Source organism: Ambystoma mexicanum, chromosome 9 (assembly GCF_040938575.1).
Source record: "Ambystoma mexicanum isolate Mex_15411 chromosome 9, UKY_AmexF1_1, whole genome shotgun sequence".
NCBI lineage: Eukaryota > Metazoa > Chordata > Amphibia > Caudata > Ambystomatidae > Ambystoma > Ambystoma mexicanum.
In genome coordinates, this window is record NC_090931.1 from 1,213,498,062 (window position 1) to 1,213,521,187 (window position 23,126).

At 45.6% G+C, this 23,126-nt stretch overlaps 1 protein-coding gene across 2 annotated transcripts in view; it reads right to left on the reverse strand.

The window, feature by feature from the left end:
• Positions 1 to 23,126, reverse strand: part of UBXN4 (UBX domain protein 4) — a 1,027,720-nt gene that overhangs the window by 323,861 nt on the left and 680,733 nt on the right. For both annotated transcript variants that reach the window (XM_069616541.1, XM_069616540.1), the window contains exon 11: positions 20,961 to 21,063. In XM_069616541.1, coding sequence (XP_069472642.1) covers positions 20,961 to 21,063 — 103 coding nt within the window. The remainder of the gene's footprint in view (positions 1 to 20,960; positions 21,064 to 23,126) is intronic.

Below are 23,126 nucleotides of genomic sequence, written 5' to 3' on the forward strand. Positions count from 1 at the left end.
CTTGGTTTCAGGTAAGCTGGCATCAAAGAACTGGACACGGTGAGCGTTACGCTGCCCACAGCAGAATAACGCAAAGCATGTTCTGCTGTTTGGGTGTGGTTTAAATGGTCTCAGGTAAAGTAGTCCAGGTAAAATAGTCCCAGGCCTGCCACACCCAAAGTAGTCCAGGTAAAGTAGTACCAGGCCTCCCACACCCAAAAGACTAGACCGCATAGCCCAGTTCCTTGTAACTGAGCTATGTGTGTGCCTCCATGTTGGCTGAACCCCCCCCCCCAAGTTAAATAGTCCCAAGTAAATAGTCCCATTCTAATATTGGTCTTCATGATGGTTATGAGCCTGGCGCCAAAGCTGCCAGGATTAACTCCAAGCGAGTCTTGGATGAGGTTTTAAGGCCTTTGACCTGGCCCTTGACCTGGCCCTAACTGGAAGGCTGACTTGCCAGTGAGGGCCGGGGGCAAGGGTCATGACAGTTATACTCATACCAAAGGCAGGATCCAAGGAGTTGAGATTCTGTGTGGATTATAGAGCTCTTAATGCAGTCACCACAACTGTTGCCCATCGTTTACTTAGGACAGATGAGCTGGTGGACAACTTGGTTCAGCCAAGTTCCTCAGTACATTTGACCTAACATCAGGTTATTAGCAAATAGCTCTGACAGACCATGGCAAGGATAAAATTGCATTTTCTACCCCAGTAGGCCCCCACCAGTTGAAGGGAATGCCTTTTGTACTCAGAAATGCACCTGCTACATTCCAAAGGATGGTGAATCATGTTCTGAATGGGATGGAGCACTTCTGCATGGCATTCCTGGATGACAGTGCAGTGCTCAGCCCCCCTTGGAAAGAGCATCTTGACCACCTTGGATATGTTTTGCAGGCTCATGAACAGGCCCATCTGACCATAAAGGCAAGCAAATGTCAAATTGATCAGAGTAAAGTGGTCTACCTTGGTCATGAGGTAGGAGGGGGGGAAATAAGGCCATTGCTTAGCAAAGTAAAAGCTGTACAAGACTGGGCCACCCCTACTACTCAAACCCAAGTGAGAGCCTTCATAGGTCTCACTGGTCACTATAGGAACTTCATTGAGAACTATGGGTCCATTGAACGTGATCTCCTCCCCAAATTCCACAAGAAGGTCAGGTGGAATGAGGAGCGCACCAAGGCATTTGAAGGATTTAAGAAAGCCCTTTGTCAAGCTCAAGTCTTGAGAGCTCCTGACTACAACCAATCCTATATTGTACAAACTGATGCTTCAAATACAGGAGCTGTTTTGCGTCAGCTGGGTGAGAAAGGCAGGGAACACCCCCATCTGCTTCATCAGTAGGAAACTGAAAGACCATGAGACAAGGTGGGCAACTCTTGAAGGAGAATGTTTGCCACTGTGTGGTCTTTGAAGAAGTTTAGACCATACTTGTATGGATCTACTTTTGTAATTCAAACAGACCGCCAGCCATTGAGATGGTTAATGCAGATGAAGAGGGAGAATCCTAAATTGTTAAGATGGTCAAATCAGCCTCAATGGGTTTGATTTCACCATAGAACACAGGTCAGGTTGTAACCACCAAATGGCTGATGGTCTCTCCAGAAAGTATGACCGAATGGATTAGAAGATTCATCCAGGAGTGGATTACATCCTCCTGTCCCTTAGTGTTGGGGGGGGTTGCGTGTTAGTGAGCATTCTCAGAAATGTGCTAATTCCCTTCTACCTTAGAGACCCCCATCTCTTTTGCCGGACTTTAGGACTTTTCATTTTTATCCTGGAGTGAGACCCTTTTCCTCACTCTCTCATGTATTTTTCTTTGATTTGAACACTGTTTTATTTTGGGTTTTGGAGTCTGACAAACTCCATCGGCATCATCTTTATCATTGTGACACACAGCACCTTCAGTGCAGTGGCACAGGGAAGTCCTTTAGGATTTCCCAAAGGTTCAAATACCTTCTCTTGGATAAACTACTGTTTCCAAGAGCAGTAAAGTGAAATTGACTTTACTTACCTTTTGTAACTTTGTAGACCCAGCACACACTATCTTCCATAGAGTGCTGGAGGGGTTACTTAGTATCCCCTTTGTCTACTTTCTCATGTAACATTTTTATGTTACCCTTTCTACAATTAATGGCTGGTGGCAGTGGTTTACTTTTTCCTACCATTGTGTGTTTTTACTGCGGGCTGCGTTCGCAGCTGCAGTAAATCACCCATAGGTGCCCATTTTGTCAAAATGGCTCTGGTGTTTTTTTTTCAACATTTCTTGAGAGTTAATCTGTGTGCCAAACTAGGTTTGGTCCCTTTGTTCATTTTGTCTTTGGCGGGATTCACTGGTGAAGCCCACCTCTGGCTCCAGCGTGTCTGGAATGGCAGGAAGCAAGGGAGGTGCCCAAAACTCCCTGTGCTTAGTCTCCTTGGTTACAGGAATGCACCCAAAGGTGATTGGCCAGCTGGCTGTCCACAAAGGACAGCCACCCTGCTGTGTGAGTGACAGCTAGGCTGCGAATGAATGGGAGAGACTTGCATAAAAGGCAAGGTCTTTTGCAAGGAGGCAGAGTCCACCACCGGACGAAGGAATCAGAAGAAGAACTTGGAAGAGAAGCTTGCTGCAACTCCTGGACAATTAATTTGCCCTGTGAAGCCCTGCTGTAGTGCTAAAGCTCTGAAATTCGCCTCAATTAGAGAAGCCCTCCAAAGGAGGACTTCTCCCCTTGGGTTGGTGGGACCAATAGCGCCAAGACAAACTCGAGTGGTGATCCTCTCTCTAGTGGATGTACTTCCATTGCTGCTGCAGGAACCGGGTGCCAGGGCACAGGAACACCAAAATCGAGAGCATCATTTTTAAGCCGGACCCGAGATCCAGGAAGATCCTCTGGACTCCCTTGAAGCAGGGCTGACCAAGCCTGAGCAACCCCAACAGAGTGCTGGACCCCAGAAGCAAGGAAAGTCCACAAGGTATCCAAGAACAGCGGTGGTGCTAATTGCAAGAAGCTGAAACCGCAAAGTGCCACTGATCTGAAATTTGCCCATTGCTGCTGCCGACCTTCGAATCGTAGTGCAGGAGTCCCCAGACGTCCTCCCTCTTGTCCCCACGAATGAGGCCCAGGAACAACAGAATCTACCATACTACAACAGGAACATAAGCCAGCTGGAACCATGTTTTCAATCCTAAGGTACTGTGAACTAAGGGGTACTTACCTGTGTAGCTTGCCTGTTTCCAGTTGAGACTTGCATTGGCTGCCCCTTGCATAGTTGCTTGCAGCTTTGCCCTTCACAAGCTTCCCAGCTTGTGGCCCAACAGTGATTTCTTTTTCAACAAACTCTCTTTTAACATTGTGCAGGACTTTTACCAACCTTCAAGAAGTGCATCAGCTCCCCTAGACTTTGCTCAAGTGACATTGGCTGTCCTGGCCCACGAAGTCTCTTCTAACCTCTGACTTTGTGTTTTAACTATCCCTCCAAAAAGTCATACATAACTTACTTGTATAGCTGGGAAAGGGTTAATCTACATTGCATTGGGGGGTTCAAAAGTGCTTACCTGTTTAAGAAACATTTTAACCATTGTTTCCTTCCCTAACCTTTTCCTTTTTGACACAACTTAAGTATTACCATTTAAGTGTGAAAAGTGACATAAATGTCCACAGTGACCTAGCTATAAAAAAAAAAATATTAATAAATAAACTTATTTTACTTGCACCGCTTCAACACATTACATTGTATGCAGCTGCATTCCTTATTTGTTAATGTTATTCAATTGTGTACATAGTTGTAGTTTTACATGTTTATGTTGTCTTCTACATTCCTGTCCAACAAATATATATATAGATTCATGAGTGTGCTGCGGTTCGGGTTCATTCTGCACACAACACCCAACACACATGACACTGGATCCCAGTCTATTGGCTGGTCTGACATTTCGCTAAGCGCATCACACACAGCAGTCCAATATCCAGCAAGTTTTTTTACACACCCATTGCATGTGTAATATGTCTGTTGCTTCACTGTTGCACTGTAGGCATTCTCCCGATACCGAGGGATACATGTTTTTGAGGCGGGCTGGTGTAAGAGGCTCTGTTCGGTATTTTGAAATGTATCAGGAGGTATCTGGAGTTGCAAGATATATTCTTCGTTAACCAACACATTTGTGACCAGTGTGCATCTGTAAGGGTGATAGCCAGGTCTCGTTCCCATTCCCCTCTAATATCTGGAGCTTGGATTTCCCGGGCCGGCAGGGTGGTTTTGTATAGTGTAGAGGCTGATTTCTTAACCCGGCTAGGGGAGAGTATGTACCCCAGGCTTGGATGTGATGGTGGCTCCTCGGGGAAACCCTCCCATGTGTTAGCAACTGCAGAGCGTAGCCTTAGGTATTGTAACTTCTACATAGGTGTGTCATTGACAATCGCCTTTATTATATCCCAGCTAACAAATTGTTTATCAACATATAGATCTGCAAAGTGGTTTATGCCTTTATTCCTCTAGTGTGTGGCTAGTTGTATAACACAGCTACATTGGAGTTGTCTCTTAGTCTCGTCCATGCCCTACACGTGACCAGAGTGGGGTTCATGATGTTGTCGCTTCTAGATTTCCCTTCTGCCAATGTGTGTAGAAGCCTTGTTGGGTCCCCTCCCTTTGTTTCGAGTGTCACGTGCAAGGCCGCAGGACCACTCTCCGTCCAGTATACTGCATAGTAGGCTTGTGCCACAAGAAAGTAAAGCTCAAAGTCAGGGGCAGCTAGTCCACCGTGTTCATATGGTCTGGTCAGCAGTTTCCAACTTACTCATGGTTGCCCTTTCCATAAAAACATTGAGCATGCCCCTTGAATTTTGGAGAGGAGGTGTCTACCCGGCCACATTGGGACAGTGCTGAACAGGTAGAACAATTTGGGTAATGTAATCATTTTAATAAGTGCTAGACGGCCCATAAGCGAGATCGGAAGGGGGTTCCAACTGTTGATCCTGGTGCAGAGTGCATCTATTAGTTTGTTGTAGTTAAGAGTGTGTGTAAGAGGTGTTGGGTGTGCTATCTCTACTCCCAGATTTTTCAACTTATGTGATGCCCATTTAAGTCTGTGTAGCTGCCCGGGTCGTGTGGTTGCATCCGTTAGAGGGAACACTTCAGATTTGGCAGTGTTCAGTCAGTCTCAGACCAGAGTATTCTCCGAGCTCCTTTACTGCTTCAAGTACTTTATGCAGGTATCTTTCTGGGTTCCTCACATATAACATTATATCATCGGCATAGAGAGTTATGAGCTCTATTCTGCCAGCCAGCGGTATCCCCGCTCAACTGTATCTAGCCCTCAGTAAGTCGGCTAGTGGCTCGATCACTAAGGCGAACAGTAATGGGGACAATGGGCAGCCCTGCCTCGTTCCCCCAGTGAATTTCAAGATTGGCAATAGCGTCCCATTTACACATACCCTTGCATAAGGTTGTGTGAAGAGTGTACAGACCCACTTTATAAAGTTCGGGCCAAATCCGTAGTTGTTCCGAACTCTAAATAGGAAAGGCCAATGCACATTATCGAAGGCTTTTTGCATATCAAATGCCATTGCGACCCCTTTGGTATTTTTAGGAATTTCTGCCAGTATATTGTAACACTGTCGAATGTTCGGTGCTGTGGATCTACCCAATACAAAACCTGCTTGATCTTCATGGACAATGTGCGGCATTAGTGGGTTAAGGCGAGTTGCTAGTGTCTTCGCGAAAACCTTTGCATCCGATGAGGGATAGTGGACTATACGAACCACAGTCCTCAGGTAGCTTCCCCGGTTTGAGTAGCAAGGTTATGACCGCCTCGCGCAGTGTCCGGCAGCACGCTGGTTTCAAGTGCTTCGGTCTACACCGCGTGAAGACATGGGGCCAGTATCTCTATGTACTCTTTTTAAAAATCTGCGCACAGGCCATCAGAGCTGGGAGCCTTCGCGCCGGCAGTGCCTTTATGGCTTCTTTTATTTCAGTGATTGACAGGGGGCTGTCTGAGGCATCTCAGGTTTCACTTGACAGCGGTGTGGTGGGTATTGTGGCTAGATAACTATTTCCCCTTCTGTTGCTGTGCTTTAGGGACAGGGGTGTACAATTCAGCGTAAAAGTCATATAAGACTTCACTAATCGCCTCCCGGCTCGTGAACACTACCCATCCCTCCTGGTTATACATGGGGTGTGCAAAGTCCCTATTGCACCGCGTACCATTTGCACTAGTAGTTCACCTGGTCGCTCTTGGTCACCATATCTGTGAGGCTGCTGGCCTGTCGAAGTAGCGTATTTTGCGATCTGCCGCTGCACGATAATTGTCTAATTGTGCTTTGATGTCTATCGCTATATGTGTTTTCGGAGCGGTCAGAGTGTCCTAGTTCTTGAAGTCACCTCAGGGTGTAGGGAAATCTGTGTGCCATCGTAAAAGGGTATCTACTCACTTTATTGAACTGAAGGAGTGTATTTTGAAGTGTATTTTTATTGTTGCCAATTGCTCCCTTCTAAAGAAGGCTTATTTTAAAACTGACTGTTAAATTAATAAATAATTATTTAATGAAGAAACCTTGATTGTGAGTGTTATTTTGATACTTGTCACTGTGAAACTCTGTGTTGCAACCCTACAGCTCACATTGACCCCTCTGGAGATGAGCCTGACAGCTCAGTCACTATTCCAACTTGTGTAGTAGAGACTTATACCAAAGGTTGGTTTACCTATTGCCAAGAGGACAAGGCTTGTGTAGTCTCCCACAGGGTTACTGCATACAATCTTGCCTAACAGCAAGAAAACCTAAAGAATACTGAAAGTTAACAGCCTGCCAAGGGTTATCGATTGCGTAAACTGTAATGGAAGGACCGCCTGGAAATAGCACCTTAGCATAAAGTTAGGCCTTACACCATCCTGACAGTTAAGTAAATAAAAGTATTTTATTTAGAACATTGAATCTGTTGTCTGTGTCTTGCTTCATGATTCCTTCATACTCCCCTCAATTACATACTGCATTCTAAAAGTCTAGCAAATATGTGTATACTCCCCTAGAATGGCTTAACGCCCTTCTAAATGTGTTACATTAGGTTTTACTCACCTTCAACTGCATACTGCTATTCTAAATAAGGTTACACTTTGGTTTGCATACCATAAGCATTGTGTTGGTTTTTGTAGTTGTGTTCATGACTTATGATATAGTACTTACCCATCTAAAGATTCATCTTTGAAGATAAAATAAAGATAAAATAAACCATTATTTTTGCAATACATAAGTGTATCAGTGTTCCTTTGGACCATATGTATGCTACAGTTATTTTGTACCCATCTACAGCCCTCTCTCTCTCCTAAAATAAGCCTGGCTGCTCTGTCATTGCTGCCATATATATCTCTGGTGGTACAGGTCTATACTAAGAGTTGGAGTTTCTGTATTCCCCAAGGATTCGTTCTATGAAGCCCTTAGGTGGACTTAAGAAAAACTGTCCTAACATCCGAAAGGTAGATGACTATTGAAGAAATGGTTTTATCAGACTTTCTCCCAATCAAACAGCCTTAGGGGAAGCCCAGGCGAGGATACCTGCCCAGAACACCATTGTCAGGCAAGGGAGTGGGAGGGTAAGATCTGTTACACTCTATGAAGATGGGGGGAGGAGTCAGAATAGGTATGCATACACATCCCTTGTATTCCGATTCACACAAGGACCACTGTAGTAGTTCCTGAAATCGCTGGGCCCACTTTGAGTACCTTGGTTTCTTTGGAGGTGGTCCAGGAGGCTTGGGTGCAGAGGTAACTTTCGGCATTGGGTTTTTGGGTCTGGCTAGTTTGTGGTTCTGTGATCCGATGGATCGGTACTGGACACTAGACGCGACACCTCTACTGGACTGAACAAATGACCACCACTCCGGTAAGGACCTTAGAGGACCCTGACCCCCAGGACCTGATGCAGGTGGCGATCAACAACGGCCACTCAAAGAAATGGCAGAAGTTGACTCCTGTGGCGCAAACAAATTAACTGCTTCTATTCCACCTCTCTAAATGGTGGAGAGCTGCAACTGCAGGGAGCTGCTTCTTGTTTCTTAATTCGAGAGTCTGCAGTGCCCTAAGGCTCAACTTGGGATGATGACCAATGCAGCGAGGTAGCCCAATTTTAATCTACAATGGCCACTCACCAACAGGCTGGAGTTGATTTCCAACGACAAGGTCCAGGTATTCAGCAAGATGCTCCTCTGAAAATCTGTTGAATGGCTGTAGGAGTCGCCCTTTTATCCAGGATTCAAGCTATCGCTGCGCCCAAGCATACTAATGGTAAGGATCTGCAACATTCAAACTGGCATGGGCTGCCCAAAACTAGACACATCTGCACAGAAACATACACACTTTAGCATGGCTGTGGATTAGGACCACACAGTCCCAAGCCCCACATCTGGAAACACACAAATTGCTACTTTGCCTGCAAAAGCTGGAGCTTTCCCTGGGAAAAGGTTTACCATATATGGAAAATCCAGCCCTGCGAGGGCAAGAAGAAAGCCAAAGTACAAGATGGACAAACAACAGGCGAAAATCTGGTGGCATGGACTTTTTAGAGTATGCGGGTATGGTATGTGGTAAAATGCAAAAGTGCATGAGACGATAAAAAAGAAAACTGTACAAAAGTATCCAGTACCACCACAACTTCCTAGACATTGGGCTTTATTACGAGTGTGGTGGTCTGGAATTAAGGGTGCCGGTATCAATGTACCGGCAACCATTGCAGATCACCACACTACAAGTTTGCGGGCGGGGCAGTTACGCCCGACAGGTCTTACACAACGGCACCCGCCCGCAGAGTTTTCACGAAAGCACCAGCAACTGTGCCGGTGCTTCCGTCTCCCCACTCGTATGGAGGCTCCATGGGAATGGGGATTAACCTTTCGACAGCACCTGACCTCCCGATCCGCCGGGACTTGTAATGTCCCGGTGGCACCGGAAAGTCAGGCGCTATAAAGTGTTACGAGTCCGGCAGCAACCCACTGCAAGTCCCAGCAGGATTACTATGGACTTGTAATGAGGACCATTGGTTTGTAACCATAAAATTACAAATAACAATGCTACCGGGATACTAACTGTCCCTACCGCACTTCATAGAAGGCGTTGTGTGCAGGGAAAAATAAACTGAGAATTTTACTATGGAGGAAGTTCTCCTGCACCGATATCCACAAATACTGATATTCCCCCAAAAGAGAGGAGCTTAGCAAGGCCAGTGAAGCAAAAAAGGCTACGCTGGCCTCCAAAAGTAAAAAAAAGATTCAATGCAATGCAAAAGGTTGGGTTTTCACACTGAGATCTATGGAGGGAGAGCAGCAAAAAGAAAATATCTTACATAACAGCGCATATGCAGTGTCACCATGGGCAGTACCACCACACATGCTGACATGAGCCCTAGCAGATGCGGGAACCACCACGCAGAGAGCCAATCCTGAGTCAAGAACAGATTCACTATGGCCAAGACATTTGCAGCTCGTTGCTGTGTCCGAAATACTTTCCCTGCCTGGGTGTCCCATAAAAAATGAGACAGCATCATTGTAGATTTGTTGATGTATAGCCCCAAAGAAAATTTGAGGTTTACTAGTTGGCGAATCCGCCCGGAATAGCCAGTCTTCTAAATAAGGGTGCAGGTGTACAGGATATCGGACGTAGGCCACCACTCCATCCAACAGCTTCATGAAATGTACTGGTAGTAAGTCTACTGGTAGTAAGACTTTAGTACTAACCCAGTGGTTTGTAGATCTCCAACTCTTAGTATCAGTCTGTACTAACTCAGGACCTTGGTAGAGTGGCAGAGCAGTCAGGCTTATCTTAAGAGGGGAAGATGTGGCTGTAGGTAAGTAGACTGAACCTTAGTTAGACAGGCACACCAAAAGAACGTTTACACTTATAATTTATTTAAAATGATATATTTATTATATATACACCAGAATCACTTTAAATACTTTAGACGTTTACAATAGAACACTTCGGAATACTTAAGAATACACTTCAATTGACACTTTCGCTTTCGTGTTTGTTCGCAGTTACATTTGAAGCAACGTTAGAAAGGGAAAAGACAATGTTAACGTATTATCGGTTATTACACGCACTTGCGGTTTCTAACAGTTTATACCGTAATACATTTACTATGCAAACACAAATAGTAAAGTTACTTCAAGGGAATACAATGGTTAGTTGGTGTAACATTAGCTTGGTTCAAAGTTCTAGAGAGGGTTTCTTTGCACAGTAAGTCTTTGAAGTCCAAAAATGCAACCCTAGCTACAGGCAGTTCGGACAGGGCTCAAAGTCTTGACAAGCAGCAGAATACGAAGAGTTGCAGAAGATTTCTTCCAGTCTCTAGTGTTATAGAAGCAGCAAGTTAACAACTAACAAGGGAGACCTGTAAAAGGACTTGAAGGGACACAAACAGCAGCTTGAGCAGGAGGTAAGGGGGGTGACACTGGACACCTCTGGGTGCACTCCAACGTTCTGGAGCCACTTCTTGGAATCAGGCAAACAATACCTTTTTCCGCACAGTACCTTAGGTTAGAAGAAAATGTTTGTGCTGGATGCTCTGCGATGTTGCAGCTCTGGATCCAACCATCGGATTCCTTGGTCTGATGACTGAAGGCAGGACAATGGATGGGATCCCTCAGCAGCAGTCTCGAGGAAGGACCTGGAGCACGACTCATCAACTTCTTGTTTCACTGTGCGGTTTAGGCACCTTTTCTGCAGCACCAACCAAGGACACATCGTCTGGTCAATCTTCTTCGCTTCCTGCAGTCCCGCACTCTGGTGAGGGAGTCTGGGCAAGTTGAATCAGATCTCTGGGGAGACCTTATGGATTTATCAAAGATTTGGACAGCAGGTCTCCTGGTATTAGCGTTCCGCAGCTATGGAAACTTCTAGGAACTTGGGAGATGGCTGACTTCAAGGTTCGTCTTGGGACTGGTTTTTCCCCCAGCCAAAGGGAAGGAGTCATCCTCTTTGCAGCTCCTGTGTCGCATAGAAAACGGGGTCAGGACAGCATTGGTCGCTTCACGGTTTTGAAAAAGGTCTGCAGGCGTCTCTGCTCATCTTCTACGGTTACTTCAGCTTCCAGTGGCTGACTTCCTTTACACTCCAGAAGCTTCACCTTTTATACAGTTCCAGGACACACTCCTCTGCAATCTCTCTCAGCATTTTACAGAAAGGGGCATTTGGCTGATCAATCAGTACAGTCAGACCCCCTGTGGGAGCTGCTCCTATTCAGGCACTACGGCAGACAAAGGAGAGGGGGGTGGAAGACTCCTCCCCCACTTCCTGAATGCCCAGACACTCTGGAGCCTAGGCGGGCATACCCAAGGGAACCCGCTAAAGGCAAAACACACACACTGACCTCCGCCTTCCAGAATGGTAGAAGAAGGACTAACAAAGGATAACCATGCTGTTAATGGCGGAAAAAGAAGGGAGGCATCAAGCTGGTACTTGGCTGCCCCTATGCTGCACTACCGAGGCAGTGGACACACCCTGCGTAATAAAAATGACGCAATAGTTGGTAGAACACGTCCACTGCCACCAGCCATAACTAGGAGATTGTCTGTGTGATAAAAAGTAACAGGAGTAGAGACAAGGGGGATACTAGGTTATCCCTTTGGCACTCCACTGAAGGTGGAGTGTGCCAGTCTCTCAGACTTAAGAACTGTAGTTGCTTGAGGATATAGAAACATAATCTTAAAGGAGGATCCTAAGGGTCCCCAGCAACACTGCCCATAAGAAGTAAAAACATAGATCCATTTAAGCGCTATGGTGCAGACAGACTCCACAGTACAGATAGTATACAAAGTACAGAGTTCCAAAAAATAGAGCCCACAAGAATGAATGAGTGGAAAAAGGCTCCACTCATTCAGGATTTATAGAAAAAAATTCCAGAAGTCCTTCAGAAAGGGCTGTAGGTCTCACTAGGAGAGGGGATGAAGCATACAAATGATAAATCTCCCTAACAACAGACATGAATCCATAAAATGTCCATTAAGCCCAGCCCCCTTTTCAGACAGGGGTCCACTAGTGCTTCTCTATGGCAGCCCAGCACAGCAATTGTCATTTTCAAAGTTCCAACTCGTTTGTAATGGTGCGGCTTGACAGCTGGTAAGTAGCAAGCAATGTTTCGCCTACTCTGGGTTCATTGCTGCATTTCATGTCTGTGGGTTGGATGTTTCTTCCTTTGCTGTAAGGGCTTCTGGGCTTGGCCCTAACTCACCCCACTTCTGGAGCAGGACTGGCTCTGGCAAGCTCGCTGGTAGGCCTCCTGCCCAGGTTGAGAGGGGTCCTATTCTCTACTTACATGGTCAAGTGCCTGTCACAACTCCTTGATCCGTCTGAGGTATCTTGGACAACTAGAATGTCCAAATATTGCATAAGGCCTTCAATCCTGTCATAAAAGGCATCTGCAGATATGGGAATGTCCTGTGTCACCCGTGACAACATCAAGGTCCACCTTGTCATCTCCTGAAAAACCAGGTGGCACTGTTGGCAGCAGTGGAATAGGGTCTTCAATAGCAGTGGCTGTAGCAGCGTTGGTGGCATCTGGTAATAGAGGTGGTAAAGGAGGCAATTACAGAGGTACCAGTGGTAGAAGGGGCAAGGTGTCAAATTAGGGGTTCAAACCCAAGACCTGGACGGATCCTGAAGTGTGAGGGAGAGTCGCTTGAAGTACAGCAACAGACTCTCTAGCAGCTGTGGGCTGGGGAATAACTGGTATCAGCAGCTCCTGGATAAGGCATTTGAAATATTGCCTCATGGAAATGCAGTGCATGAGACCTTGATACCTCTAAAACGAGTGATTTTCCCTTGAGTCTTAGTCGTAGGATGTACTTGTAGACAGCCCTGAGGAGTGCTTCGTGGCCCTGTGCTTTGGGGCATCAAAAATGGTAAAATCAAGTAGACCCGGACGCTGGAGGCCAGTCAAACCTAGTAGAAAATGAAGGAAGGCCCAGCGACACCAGCTTTTTAGCTGGGATCTCCTGTTAAGGTTCCCTTTACTCGCCTGTGATGGTCTGCTCCATTCTTATGTGGCATAGGACTCCTATGCCGAGTCTGCCCATTCAGACCTGAACAGCAACATCCCTGCTGGTGATGTCTCTACTTACATCTTTAAATCTCCAACCCTAGAAACTGGTGCATCAAACTTGTAGCTGCACTTCTTAAAGGACCCCTTGTCCCTCTGAACAATATTTTGGGCTCCTCGTGTCTGCGGAGCGGAGACTGCAGCTTTTTTTACATACCTCCATTGAATAACATTGGACCATTTACTTCAATTTGGTGGCAAAGGTGAGCATTTTGTTTGGTGGTTTAAGTTAGCCTCACTAAAAGTCAATGTAGACTGAGGGCACAGGGCCTCATTACATGTACAGCGATAATTCGGGCGGTAATTCCGCCGGACAGAATAACTGCTACCGCTGTGGTTTCCGGCAGAATTGCAGCCATATTACAGGTTGACGGGAGCGCGCACAAACCTCCAGCGGTAACGGTCAGGCCTCCAGATAAGCGTCATATCAAGCCCTTTTACGCATTCAAATCTTGTAAATACAACAGATTTATTATTTTCCTGCGTACCATTTATGCACCAGTTTAGAGCAGAGGGCAGTGCAAAGGTCAGGTTACTTGACAGAAACGAGAACGCTGCTTTTGATTTTTTTTCTACATTGCTGTATTTGCAAGCCATGGAGAAAACCCTTTTAAACATACGTTTTTGCTCTGAAGCATTTCAGAACAAAATAGCACACAATCATATAAGGGTTGGTTTCTCTCCGTTAAGCTTCTGCTGCGTTTTGTGTCTAGATGCTCATGGATCAAACAGAAGCATTGGGCACATTTTATTTTCCTAGCATTTTAGGATCATTAATAAGATGGGAAACTGAGTTAAAATTGAGAAAGACCTTGAGTAGCCATGTATGCTTTTTTTTCAGTGAAAGAAAACCTGTATTGCATGCAAGTACTTTTCAGAATTCCAGTGCTGTGTGCATTTATTATCAAGTTGTACATATATGGTGTGTTCATACACATTGTGTAGAAGGCATTCCACACATGTTATACATTGTTTGAAACCAGACATCTTTGCTGAACAACTGTTTTGCTTTTAATATGCCTTATTGATTTGACAGTTTTGTCATGTTTTGGTTGCCTGTTGCATACATTTTACACTTTTTTGTAGGCAAATCATTTTTACTCTTATAATTCAATGTATTCTCGCATTATAAAAACAGAGTGTAAAATATGTCCACCTCAAAACCTTGTGTGGGGCACCAATAAGTATGCAAGGTCTAGTTTGCACCTATTCAACTTTAGCTTCCAGTGAGTAGGCTAAATTACTATAAATGGTCAGTGGCAACAGAGTCCTTACACAAGGGTGAGTGTTTGCGATTACACCAATCACAGGGGTCATAGCCTCTTTCAAATGTTCAAGACTACAATTAAAACATACAAAACCTGATTCTCCAAGAAGTGCAAGTGCTGTTCAAAAACAAACATAAATGAAACAGTTACATTTGCGGTTGAAATAGAAACTCAGCAAAACCGTTCTCTGTAATAATAATCCAGATAGGTATTCACCTTTATGTAGCGCTTTATGCATGCTTTGTCCAACTTCTAAGCACACTGATTATTATACTTCTGTCGATAGTTTAGCGACCTCGGATGGATGTTAGCCAGTAAGATAGCTCACCAGGGTGAGTGCTTGCTGCAACGATCTGTGAATGATCTGCAGGTCGCAGGTACAAAATCTGGCATGGCAAACTCAGCCCTTCATCCTTCCTGAGTCAATGAGTATCAACTTCAGCTGGGGGATAATTGTATGTAAATATGTTCTATGTACTGCGCTTTGGAAAAAGCGCTATATAAATAACAAATCATTAATTCTGTCCATCCAAAGTTTTACGATGAGAGAAGATGTCAAATTTAGCATTGAAACCATACCTCTTTGCAATGTTGTACCATAACATTGGCATACCACTAGGCAGTACTAGTTCCAGGATATGAGGACTTTCATTAAACATCAAAAGAGAATTCTGCAAGCTAACCTCAAAACACACAATACAATTCAGGTTTGCTTTACTGTGTAATTGGCTGGGTTTTTGTGTCTTAAAAATGTAAATATATACAGAAATCAAATGACAAGACCAAATGTGAAAGGCATATTGAGTGACTGATCACCCCGTATTATATTAACATCTCATTCTGCAACAAGTTTTAGGGAGTGAACCAGCTGTAGAATGGCTGGGAATTGGTACTGAAATAATTTGGTTGTCTAAAACGGAATTCCTTCTAATCATGGTTTACTGAATTCCTACTAAGCTAAGCTTTTCTGATTTGAGTTAGCCTATGCATTTTGGCTAGTTGCTATCAATACTATATTAGTTCCATCTTTGAGGATCTTGAACTGCTGAGGCAATTATAAGTGTTCCTGTTCTTTGTGGGTGGTTCTCCCACTGCTGTATCGAGGAGGCCCATGCTAGATGTTGTTTGTGACAATATGTTCCAGTTATATATGAGTGCAGCTTGCACTGCTCTGGTGTGGCCCTTAATGTACCTCTTCAGTGTGGGGATGCTAGCACTGCTTCATCCGATGCAGTTCCTTCTCTATGCAAGTGTTGTGATCCACAATTTATCTGTTTGAAGTGTTGCAATCTTGCATTGTTGAGAATCACAAAGTTCCTATACTATGTTATAGAAAGCTGGGTCTACTGAGATCCATGGTATATCTTTTCTATATTAGGAGTGGAGTGTGCACTACTGAAGGCTATGTTACTTACAAACACACATTGGGATCCTGACGCCTCTGGACTGTTTCCAAGGAGAGTATGCTAATGCTGATCTGAAGCATCGCACACTCAGAGTACTTTTCTGCTGACATTCGAGCAGTACGATCATTACCGATGCTTGGGGGAGTCTATGAGCACTGGACATTGAGTAAATGCGACGGCAATGCGAACGCAATCGCCGTAAAAGCAGAAACACGTTGCGTTCATTTTCTATCTAGAAGATACTCCCTTCTACCGCATGTGTTGAACTATTGAAAAATACTAACGAAAATACAGCGGTATTTGTTTAATTATAAAACAAAGAAGCCACCCATAGAGAGCTCTGGATTGGGAACGCAGTGATGATGTGGTGAACATCGATAATCAAATATTTCTGACTATTTCCCCTGATGAATGTTGAAGTTCCTTGGTGCACTGTTGCTGATAATCATATTTGGATTCTGTGTAATCAGGATAATAATCACACAATGCAAAGAAAGCAGTAGGAATGACGATCGTGATTGATGTCGAATCAGGATTCACACCTAAAGAGCTGATAGACGAAGAAATCACATCACGTTGCGTCAATGTTTCGTAGGACTCGAAGCACCAGATGAATTGCGGGTAATGCATATAACAACCTCCCTTCCCATGCAAAGGCGTCCCCCAAGCTCTCTGGGTAGGGGAACCCGCTGGCAAAGGTCTTGCAATGACTGTTGTCATAGGTGGCAAAAAGGTTGATCTCCGGCATGCCCCACGTCTGAAACATGTAAAGCGCAAATCCCTGCTGAGGGAGTTCGCCAGTGTTATGAATCCCCAGTAAATAGAGGGGAATGAGAAACGTGTTGTGCTATAGAGCCCAATGCCACAGGACTTGGCCCTGCCTGGAAAGCTGTGGGGACCTAGTTTCTCCATGCTTGGGGACATAAAACATCGATGTTGTGTTGTCGTAAATCCGAACCACCTTTCCCGTCCGGAGGGGGAGGAAAGACTTCAGGGCCCAAAAAAAAAATAATCACTCTTTGCTCCAGCAGGTTGATGTGCTGGTTCCTCTCCTCCTCCGCCCAAAGGACTCTGGTGTGATGGTCCTGACAGTGGACGCCCCAGCCTTGTAGCGAAGCATCCGTCATGATGGTGGCCTGAGGGTCCGGCAACCCGAAGGGGGCATCTTGCACCAGATGTTCACTCACTGACCACCTGTGAAGGCTCCGCCTGAAAATCAGTGTTCGTGGAATGCGGTCGTCCCAGGACCGAGGCTTGGATCCAGCAGGAATTCCTGCACCGGCCTCATGTATAACCGTCAGTTGGTGATCAACGTGATGCATGATGACAACATCCCCAGCAGGAATTTGTAGTTGCAGACTGGTGTTATCTGGGCACCGTTGAGATAGCGCACCTTTTCCAGAAGAGCCACCACTGGATGGTGGTTGTGGTGTTGGTTTGTGCCAGTGGATAGGAGGGGGCTCTCACGAGCCAGTCGTCTAGATACGGGTAGACGTGAATGCCCCACTGCCGCAGATGCGCCACCACTGGCGCAATGCATTTGGTAAACACCCGCAGAGCAGACCGCAGACCGAATGGAAGGGACTTTAACTGATAATGTACTCCTGCCACCCCGAAGCGTAGGTAGCGCTGGTGTAAGCGGTGAATAGGGATGTGAAAATTGGCATCCTTAAGGGACACCAAGAAATCTTTGTTGTAGCTGGGACAAAACTTGCTGCAGTGTGACTATGCAGAACGTTTGTGCCTTTGGGAACTTGTTGAGCACCCTTAGATCTAATATGGGCCTCCAACCCCCTTGTCGTGCAGTGACTTTTTCCTTACCAGCAAGTAGCGGGAGTAGACTCCTGTGCCCAGTTCGTCCTTTAGAACCTTCTATACTGCACCCTTTAGCAGCAGAGCACATACTTCCTGTAAGAAGAGGTGTAATTTCTGGTTTGTGTGCAGGAAGAATGTCCGGTGGATATTCCAAGAACTCCAGCTAGTGGCCCTGCTGGAGAAGGGATAAGCACCCATTCGTCAGTTGTGACGTTTGCCCATTCTTCGACAAAGCTTGACAGTCACCCTCCCATCGAGGTGCTGAAGTGGGAGGGCCTGGCCTAGAGCTGGTCATGTATTTTTGCCGGAGGACTGGCCCCTAAATTAGGAGGAGCCACGGTGCCGCTGCAAACCTCTATAGGACTTCTTTCTGTACTGGTCCCCTGATTAGTAGAGGGTCTTGTAAGAGGAGGAAGACTGGTAAGTGGAGCGGTTATCCCGTGAAGTCCTACCATAAAGCCCTTTCCCAAACAAAAGGACTAGAGCCTTTGCTGCAGCGTGCCAAGGAGTGAGTTTATATGGATTGTAAGGCCTCACCCACCTTCTTCCTAAAAAGGGCAGATCCATCAAAGGGCATATCAACGACCCTTGACTTGACATCGAGCAGCAAATATGTGGCCTTCAGCCAACCGTGCCTGCTGCATTTCCAAACTGGAAGATGTCCATGGCCTCCTGTGTGTCATCTAGCAGAAACTCTAGCAGGGGACCCATCTTGTACGACAGATGGTGATGATAACGTGCAAGTATGGCCATTGCATTTGCCGCCTTGAAAGTAGTGGCTGCGGTAGTTAATGTATATTCTTACCAAAGGCATTGAGGCATTTGTCTTCCTTGTCCTGAGGAACAGAGCAGGATGACGATGGGTTAGCCGACCTTTTCCTGGCAGCAGCAGAGACAACAGAGTCTGCCATGGGTTTGCCTGCGGAGGCAGGTGGCAGCGCTCTCTGGGGCTCTGTACTTTGCGAACCAGTCTTTCTTAGCCAGGGCAGTTGTGGGATGCACCAAAGTGACCAGGCCATCCTCTCAGATGTCTTCCAACAGCGGGATGGACATGACAGATTTTCTGTGCTGCTTTCTGCCCTGAAACAACACTCTCCTTTTTCTGCTCCTCCGGCACAAGGCCAAACATCTTGGCCGCCCCTGGACATGAGTGCGTGGAAAGCCCCTTCCTCATCAGGGGAGGAGTACCTCAGTGGAATCTCATCTGGTTCTCCATCACCTGCGATGAAATCGTCAAATTCGTCAGTGTGGGACAAGTGTGTGGAAACCACGTCCTCCAGGATCTGTGTCTGTCCCAGTATCAGACAGCCTCTGTGGTACTGACAGGTGTTCACCCCTTCTGAGGGATGGGGGGGCGGGCGAGGGATGTCATTCACCTCCTTGGAGGGCCCAGGGACATCTGTGTGAGGTTGGCTAAGAGACACTGGAACAGGGGCTGGTGCAGGCAGCCTTTGTTGCAAGGTTGCTACAAGAGTTGTTAAAGTAAATAAAATGTTCAGTGACATGTTTCTTTGTGGGGGCAGCATTGGATCCGGCTGCATTAAAGGCAAACTGTCCTGTGCCTGAGCTGAATGCAGAAGAGGTAACAGTGGTAGTCTGATTAGGCTTGCCTCACCCCGTGGTGAACTAGATTGCCTTCTGTGAAGCGAAGTCCTGCATGCTGGCGTTGGCGGTGACATGGCCTCCTCCTCTGCTTTCTCTACACCATCTGATTGATACCATCGTGCCACCCGGTAGCAAGGCCAGCCCAAGGTTAGGAAATGATGCCCGTGGATGAGTCGTCAATGCAGACACTAATGGTCTGGGTGTCAGCGAAGCCAGTCACAATGGCAGTGGTAACAATCCTATTGGAAGATCCACTTTTCCCGTTGACTGTGCCGTCGATGAGGTTATCACAGTCGTCAACGGCATCCTCGATGATACAGTAGTCGTGGTCTCGATGACGGAGCAGTTGTGGTCATTGACAGGGTGCTGGTGGACTGTGTCGACGGACATGGGGTAGGCGACCTGGAGGGAGGCTTGGATCTCGATGACGAGCCAGCTTTCGACGCTGAAGGCGAAGAGTGGCCACCAGACTTCGACATGGACTTAGGTGCCGTTGCCTCCTTGAGTCGATGGAAAAGGCCTTGGCTCTCCTTCCCTGCCGACACCCCCCTGGGCACGGATATATACCGACGTGGAGTCAGAGGACCCGCCGGCGTCCATGAGCCACGAGACGATGGCGACCCTGAGCGTCTTGTTGGAGAACGACTGTCAGATTTCACAGTCCTGAATGACATAGTGAGGCTGAAGGCAGTAGAGGCAGTCGTAGCGGTGATCCTTAACGTAGACATTCTTCAGTCCACAGCAGGCACAGGCCTTGAACAGGCTCTTCCTCGTGGATTCAGCCATGAGGTAGGCCCCCAACTGCGCAGACAAAGCTTTGTCTAAGATTAACAATGGCGGGAATGGTCTACTGAGCTAGCACTGTCGCTGCCAATGCCAGTCGTCGAGTAGACGTCGAAAAATATTCATTTTTCGTGGAAATGATGTTAAAATCAAAATTTATTCATATAAATGTTGAAGAAATGATTTTTGAGGACACCTTACACTAACATGAGGTAAAATAATCTGAAGATGGCCGACAGGGGAGGAGTTAAGGGAGGTGGTGTTCTTGGCTGTGGGCAATATGGCCCAAAATGACTATAATAGAGCACAAAAGTGACTGAAACTGTTCTATGTTACCAAGGATTCCCAGCCTGACGACCGGGAATATTCACAGCATGTGAATCTATGAAAGATCCAATGCTGTAGAAACATTGAGCAGTTCTCCACATGCACACCGCACTTCATTTCTTAATTGCCAAGAGGCAATTATCACTCATTTGCTAGTGCACATTTTAAGGCCTGCAGCATGTATTGCGCCACCTCTCCATTTCATCAATATATTGAATACAACTTACAATTTGAGTTGCTGTATCAAAAAACTGAGGTGTACTATTTGTTCGCCAGAGTGCACTCCTTATGTTCCATTATTTAAATATGTTTATTTTAAACCAATGCAAGGTGAAAAATGACAAGCCTTTCAACAAATAATGATGGTAGACAGTATGTGACCACCAATCCCCCCTGAGCCCATCATGGTGAGATCATGCATCCTGTACTCAATCTTCCAGATCTGTCCCAGGCCCCTCCTCCAATTAGGAAGCCCTCTCCATGCCGAGGACTTACAGGACTTCTCTGGGTTTGTAGGTTAGTGCCGGAAAGGCGTTGTCATATTCCAAGAATGGGGCCCAAATGTCTAGGAAACGGTGAAGAAGTCCGGCCCTTACTGCCGTCACATACTCTTCGATTAGTATGTCCAACATCTTATGTTCCATTATAAACTATGAAACGACAAGGAACGGTGTCTCACATTAATTAAACAATCTCATTCCAAACGCACCTCTGCAGCAAACTGCCAAGCTTCTTCCAGGGGAGAGTCCGATGGGAACTGGTTTGTGAAGAAGGATCCATCAGGAAGGCGGAACTGTATTCTTGCTACAGCACTATAGAGAAGAAGGGATTTTATTGAAAGTTAGCTCTAAGATCACATGTTCAAACTGAGAATTTATGCCAAATCTTTTCCTATATGCAATAAGAAATGTAAAATAATCATAGTGCCTGATTAAGAGTTTGGTGGTACTGGTAAAACCACAGGTAAATTACCACTATAGGTGTTTTATCACACTGCCAAACTGAGTTTCGTTACCAAACCTCTTGTTAAATGCCTGCTTTTGTGTGGATGTAATTACCTCCACAGAAAAGCATTACCGGATACAGTAATTACCACAGGCAGTAAATAATGGAACCTATGGAGTCCAATAGGATTCCTAAATGGAAAATTACAGAAAGGGCCGCATGACTTGGAAACAGGTGGAGGATTACAGATACCCAATATTTACTGCATGCTGGAAGCGTAAATAAGCTCATAATGAGGCCCTTAAAGGCCTGGTCTAGTAAAAATTTTTATTTAAGAAACAGATAAGCAACATAAAAAAAAAAAATACTAGCATTCTCTTTTTTAAAACTCCATATGTAAAATTTTGAGCTATTCAAGCTCAAAATTCGCAAAAGCAAGCACATGGGCGCATCCATTTTGTGAAATGGATGCCCTCCTGTGCTGGCTTTTGCTTTTGCAGCACTAATGAAGGAAAGGCCAGCCAGCTGTAGTAAGCAAAAGCTACCGCTGGGTGGCTTTCCCTTCATTAGTGCTGTATGCGGAGGACGGGGACCGGAGACCAGAGCAGGAAAGCTGCAGCTGAATCTCGGTAAAAGCTATTTATTTTTTTTTAAAAATAAGCACTAGCTGCGTTTTTTTTTCTAAGTTTTCCGGGCTGGAGGAGCCCGGAAAACTTAGAAATAAAACCGCAGCTTTAAAAACGTTGTATTTATGTTTGCGGTCGCTTTTGAAGCGACCGCAAACATAAATACGTTATTGTGTTGGACAACGCTGCGGTTTTTCTTTCCAAGTTTCTATAGCTCCTCCGGCTCAGAGGAGCCTGAGAAACTCGGAAAGAAAAACCGCAGCATTTTCCAACACAACCGCGTTATGTTTCTGCCTGAATCTGCTTTCCCATTTGGGGCTCTCGGCCTCCCCGCGGGGAGCACGAGAGCCCCAAATGGGAAATCGGCTGTAGGCAGAAACACTACGCGGCACGTAAACACAACCGCGTTGTGTTTCTGCCTGCTGTGGCTTTCACTTTGGGTCTCCGGTGCTCCCCTGGGGGTGGCCGAGAGCCCCAAATAACGTTGTATTTATGTTTGCAGTCGCTTCAAAAGTGACCGCAAACATAAATACGTTTTTAAAGCTGCGGTTTTATTTCTAAGTTTTCCGGACTCCTCCAGCCCGGAAAACTTCGAAAAAAAAAACGCAGCTAGTCCTTATTTTTAAAAAATAAATAAATAGCACTTACCGAGATTCAGCTGCAGCTTTCCTGCTCTGGTCTCCGGTCCCAGTCCTCCGCGTACAGCACTAATGAAGGGAAAGCCACCCAGCGGTAGCTTTTGTTTACTACAGCTGGCTGGCTTTTCCTTCATTAGTGCCGCAAAAGCAAAAGCCAGCACAGGAGGGCATCTATTTCACAAAATGGATGCGCCCATGTGCTTGCTTTTGCGAATTTTGAGCTTGAATAGCTCAAAATTTTACATAGGAAGTTTTAAAAAAGAGAATGCTAATATTTTTTTTGATGTTGCCTATCTATTTTTTAAATACATTTTTTTTACTAGACCATGCCTTTAATCTATTTTGATCCGTTAATGTTGTTCACTAAGCTATTAACATGAAGATATCAGAGAAAACCATGTACATTTTAAAAGAAAAATGACTCGAATCATAATAAAACAAAGTGCAAGACAGTGAAATGATGCATGAAACAAGGTAAGAAATAGTGCATTTGTATGAAACGAGACAAAATGCCCTCAACCTTTGGTAAGCAGTCCGCCAATCATAAATAATGGCCCTTTCAAAGGTTTTTGCTTGTTCAGAGCTTCAAACTGAACATTGAGATTACATTAACTAGATTCCAATTGATCACAATCTGTTTCTTAGCAATAACAGAACACTGCACTA